Source organism: Papaver somniferum, chromosome 11 (genome assembly GCF_003573695.1).
Source record: "Papaver somniferum cultivar HN1 chromosome 11, ASM357369v1, whole genome shotgun sequence".
Lineage (NCBI taxonomy): Eukaryota > Viridiplantae > Streptophyta > Magnoliopsida > Ranunculales > Papaveraceae > Papaver > Papaver somniferum.
The window spans coordinates 116,816,376-116,822,421 of NC_039368.1; the positions used below are offsets into that span (position 1 = coordinate 116,816,376).

The 6,046-nt window shown below is 34.5% G+C and overlaps 1 protein-coding gene across 1 annotated transcript; it reads right to left on the reverse strand.

Moving 5' to 3' along the window:
* Nucleotides 1–1,912: 1,912 nt before the first annotated feature.
* On the reverse strand, nt 1,913–3,856 carry LOC113323657 (pre-mRNA-splicing factor CWC22 homolog). The gene has a single exon (XM_026571991.1). It carries the CDS (start codon nt 3,548–3,550, stop codon nt 2,288–2,290), a length of 1,263 nt encoding a protein of 420 aa, XP_026427776.1. The 5' UTR covers nt 3,551–3,856; the 3' UTR covers nt 1,913–2,287.
* Nucleotides 3,857–6,046: the final 2,190 nt, after the last annotated feature.

Consider the following 6,046-nt stretch of genomic DNA (forward strand, 5'->3'; position numbering starts at 1 on the left):
AACTGTGATGAGTAAGATATCTCATTGAAGACTAAACTGTGATGAGTAAGAAACGGAGACTTACCCAGACTAACATGTGTTGTTTCCAATTCCCTCTTTACCATGAGGCTTCAAGCTTACTGCAATTAGTATAAGATCTAAAATATAGACCGCTACACATATGCAACACAATCATTCGAGACAGCCTTCCATATTAGAGGTGCAAGAAATTAACAGCTGAGCAAATGACCCATTGAAAATGTTCAAATAGGGTAAAACAGGGAGCAAAATAATAAAAGAGTTTTTAGATAAAGATATACAGTCACCGACTCAACTGTGATACTATATCTGCCTTCACTGGTCAAGAAAAAAGTAACCAAAGTAGTCTGCCTTAGCATGGAATGAGAAAAAGAAAAAGATAGTTCAGTATGTACTCGAACACCGGAAGCATAAACAACATAAAAAATGACATGCATTACTCCATGTTAAGAAGTTCTGAAAGTTCAGCCCGCAAGGTATCCTTCTGATCTTGCCAGATTCTAAGCTGTTAGTTGGTAACCACTCACCTGTGTAATGCAGGGTAATCCAGAACCTTCAGTGTTCTGCAAAACATGTGGTACATGAAAGATAAAATCTGGAGATCAAAAAGACCGATATAAAAGACCTTCCTGGTGTAGTTTGCACTATATACAGGTAGTTGGCTCGTAGAATCTCATAGCTACAGGCCAAGGATATGTGACCACCTTGTGCAGATAGTTCCTGCTGTTATTCAGTTAGGGCTTTCAGACCCCCACCCCCCCCCAAAAAAAAAAAAAAAACCAGAAAACTGGTAGATGACAGAAAGGACAGAATCGACTAAGAATACTCAAGATCCACAAACTAAAACCTCAAACTGATCTTTAGTCTTCTGAATGATGGCAAGTTGGACATACTCCTTGAAGATTTATTGAAATACATCATCGATACAATAACAAATCTTTTGAATCACTCAAATAACCATTTAATATGCACAGCAAGAAATGGATTAGACTGGAAACAGAGTTACAAGAAGAAAATCATATATATTAACTCTTAACAGAAGAAACCTGGGAAGATAAGGATCAGTCCCACAAGAGGAATCTACTAGGATCCCTGTCTCGTGAAAAGTAAAGAAGAACCATAACACACAATGACCATCTCCGAAGGAGCAGATGGCATTGCCATTCATACCCAATTTCATCTTTCTGCCAGACACTTGATTTCAAATGATACTGTGACTATGCAGTTTTCTGTGGAAACCTTAAAATCATACTGTATTAAGAAATACTGAAGATCAGAAACTTAGTTATATCAGCATAGCCTATTACTTGAAAATTGAAATGAAGCGAGCGAAGTGAAAAGTAGAATATACAGATATGATAAGAAAAATAAAAAACATAGATACAAGTAACAGAAATTAAAGAAACTAAATTCCTAGAACCCAGAAATCTTCTCATTAAACAAAATATCCCAACAGTGAATCACCCACTTCTACCATATACAGTAGAAGATAAAAAACAGCTTACAATCTAGTAAGTCAACTTAGCCTGTTAATCATGAACAAGTTCAGATAGCAGCAGAAAATTAAAAACCATACTCCTATTGCGACATAAAACTAAAATCCTCCAAATCTTCTGTATAGACAAAAGTCTAGCTAATGATCAAGTATTTAGTCCACAAAATAGTAGTAGATGTCAGATTTTCAGAGGATAGTTTCCATCCATTACATGAATTTGCTATTCCTATATTTCAGTCACTGGAAGATTACAATGCCATGTTTAATAGTTCCAATTATGAATCTAGTTTCTAACAAAACCATAACATATATTTGTGGTTCTCTTTATTTGTTGTAACTTCATGCTACCTCATAATGCACTAAAGGAGGTACGAAAAAGCAAAACAAGATTTCAAAGAGACCAATAATGTAACACCACATTTAGTCGATATGATAAGAGAAATAAAAATATATAGATACAAAATGATCGATTACAGATCTTCAAGTGACAGAAATTAAAAAGCCTACTCTTATAGCAACATAATTCTAGAACCCTAGACAAAACATCCTAACCACCTACCCACTTCTACCATAAAAAAGACAAAACCAGCTTACAACCTAGTAAGTCAACTTTGCCCGTTCACCATTATCATGTACAGATAATTTAGGTGGCAAAAAGTTAAATTCCACACTCCTAATAGCAACATTTAACCTAAGATCCTGCAAATCTTCTGTACCAGCTTATGCTATTGAGAACGCAAAAACCATCTTATAAACAAGTATGTCAACAAAACCTTACGAAGGTGGCGCCTTCAGTGCCTCCAAAACCAGCAATGACCCTTCACGGACCAAATCATTCTTTTTCAAGAACAGTTCCATCTCTGCGATCCGCATCTCTTTCCACTTCTGCTGATATGCCATCACCTTTGATGGTTCAATCGATTGGAGAATTTTCTCATTTAGAGAACTTTCCAAATCAAACGGTGCCTTGGTTAATTGTTCTTTACATTGATGAGTCATCAATTGACACAAACACTCTTGCTGCTTATCAGCTGTTGGTTTCAACTTCTCCAATACATTATCAGCATTGCCAACTTCTGTCCTCTTCTTCTTCTTCTTCTTGCTTCTTTCTTTTTCAACTTCTGTCCTCTTCTTCTTTTTTCCTTCTTCTTGTCCATCAGCTTTTGCTTCAACATCACCAGCACCAGCTTTTCCATGTTTCTTATCACCAACTTTTTTCCCTTGTTTCTTCTTGTTCGCCTGATCAGCTGCTTCACTACCTTCGGCACCATCTTTACGGTGTTGTCGTTTCTCAACTGTTGCTGCTTTCTCAACAACAGCATCCACCTCTTCTAGTTGCTCATTAGCACCGGTAGCATTACCATCCTTTGTTTGAATCATAGAACCAGCTTTCATCTTCTTACCTCTCTTACTCTTTCGGATTTCTGCATCATCTTCATTCTCAACCCCAGCTGTTTCACTGCCTTCACCACCACTCCCCCATATCGGTTTTGACAATTCATAACATTCTTTGTGATGGGGTGTTTTAAATTTCAACACAATCCCCTTCTTCTCTTCCTTTTCTTTTTCTAGATATGTATCTTTAGTGTGTCTAATTTTAGACCTGATTTGTCCAAAATCAACATCCACACTAAATTTAGGCTGAATAAATTCACAAAAAGCTACAGAATTAGGGTTTTCACCTATTTTAACATAATCCGCAATAGCTGTGAGAAGAAGAATCTCATCTTTATCCTTCCAAACTCTACCACCATTGTTCTTCTTCTTAGGTTTTTCTGCTTCAACCGCATGTGATTTCTCAGTAGTAGTAGTAGAAACAGGAGTTGATTTGAGTTTTGGAGGAATAAAAGAAGTGGATATGAGTTTGTTGGTCTGTTTGTTGTGATTAGGAGTAGAAGAAGGTGAAGAAGAAGAAGAAGAAGAAGAAGAAGAAGAAGGTGAAGCAGTAGAAGTGGGTTTGAGTTTCAGGCCAGTAGAAGAAAAAGGTGAAGCAGTAGATGAATTCTTTGGCAATCTAGGTGACTTTCGAACATCCATTGAAATTAAGAAGGTTTGAACTGAAAAGAATTGTAAGAGGAGACGGAGTAGAATTTTCTAACTGAAAAGAATTCTAGGGTTTGAGAATATTGAGAGTCTCTGGAAGAATACTGAGATTTGAGATACTTTTCCTCCGGACTGGAGAATATAAAAGAGGAAGTGTCTCGTTTTATGAGACGGGATGGACACTTGTCCACAGAGGAGAAACGGTGAAGACGCGTTATTCCTAAACTACCCCGCTTTTACAATTTGAACACTGTTTTTTGAACCGGGAGAGTTGGTTATACACTGCTAGGGTGTATGGATTCTAATTTGAGAGAAGAATTCACAAACAGATTTGTATCCAAAGACTAATTTCGACTTCTGGCTATAATTTCAATAAGGGTTTTTTTCATATTTCTCAGCGTCGAAGCTCTTCAATGTCAATTTTAGGGCATATATAGATGTTAACTATTTGGATCCGCATCGGAAAATCCTATACACATTATTGCAATTTGATACATAAATCTATAAGGATGTAATTTTATCTCTGATGTCGTATCCGAATTTTTATCCAGTTATCGGATTATTATTCGATCTGAAATTATATAACAAAAGCACACTAAATTATTTGTGATAAATTGGTATTATATATAAAAATTATTTAAGATGAAAATATTCATAAATATTATGACGTGCACTTTTGTAAGTTCAAAAGTAATAATAACATTTTTATCGACATATACCAAAAAAACATGATATACACTTTTGTAGGTTAAAAGTATATGTATTTTTATGCATAAAATTTTGGTCGTGGATACTTTGCTATCCGATTAGTTATATATTCACATAAAAAAAATCAAATATTCGAACTAAAACATGTTGTCTATTAATATTTGATATTTCGGATGCGAATTCAAACGGATTTCAGAGTTTTCGAACGTCCATATAGTATTATTTCTTTCGATAAAATGAAAAGTTGTCCATTGTTTGATCGTTGATTTACGATTCGAGGATTATTTTAAACGGCGTCCATATATGCCTATTTCGTTTTGGAAATATAAAATTCGGCACACAAAATCGACATACACAAATTATAAGAAAACACGTCTTTTAACATAATTGTATGTGAGAGTAGTACAACCTTTGATGTGATTTAAATGAAGTATATATAATATATGCAAACTTTAACTACAAAAAAACATGTGGTTAGCCAATCGTTTGGATTCTATTATTTATTTATTTATTTTCCATTTTTTTTTTTTGATAATCAAACCATTAGTATTTCATTACAAATAAGAAACGTTTACATGATGGTTTTTAAGAAAAAACAAGTACAACATAAGCATGAAACAAATACAATGATAGATGCAAAACGCAAATAAATCGCGAAGAGAAAGAGCGATCCACAACGGTAGCACCCAAAGCTTGTATGTAGAGATTGGATAAGGAATGGTATTCGAAATCGTAATTCGAACCATTTTGATTGATTTTCCTTCTGAAAAGAGATACTCCTATGAGAGAGGAGTGATTTGCCCAAAAACTCATGCCTAGCAAGAAGCCCAGAAACCCTAGATTTATTATTTTGTTGAAGAATAATTTGATCTTTCCTCCGTCAAATCGCTGATGTACTTGTATCCAACAAATCAAATCACGAACAAATCTATAGAATGAAACACTATCAAAAGTATAGATAAAATCGCCCAAATAGCGAAAAAAAGAATCGCTTTAATAGCGAAGAAATTTATTAAAAAAGCTAAATAGCTCTTAAAAATAAACAATCTTTGATGATGGGTTTCCTCTGGACTTTTGAAAAGGGGCGAAAGAAGAGAGAGAAAGATGGACTTGATTCTTTATTATTTTCCTGAAACATAAATTTTATTAAATTGAAAATGAGAATTACAAACTTTAATAACTATAAATTACAAGTAAAAACAGTTTCAACTTTACCATCCCATAAACAAAAACTAACCAATAACCCCATTTAACAGAATCTGTAATATTCTACTCTTGGCATTTTTATTCTCCCTAATCAAGAAGGTTTTCCAGTATAGATGTGTGTTTCATTAGCATGTAAAGTAGCTCCTCTCTTAGCAGTACAGTTTCCAGAGATGTTTACTTCTCTAAGACAATGATCAAATTTGTTAACAATATTTTTTTTTGATTGAATTCACACATCTGACTTTAATGAACCATGGGGCTTGGTTTCTGGAAAATTGATTCAACATTGTTTTAGAATCTGACTTAATGATAATTGTTAGAGCATTGTTCGGTTGACCCCGTAAATTTCAGTATCTCAAGCTTGTTGCTAATGTTATATGATTAAAACTATATCTTGATTTATAGTTTACCAAGTCAAGTCTCGGACTAGGTAGTTGAGTATAAGAGATCACCCTTGAAGACTGAAGATCGATGAAGACATTCAGAGAACTTGTATATCGGGTATGTGAAGACTGAATCATTCTATTTTACTCACTATACCATCATTCTACCTGTTAAGACTATGTCGCATGACTT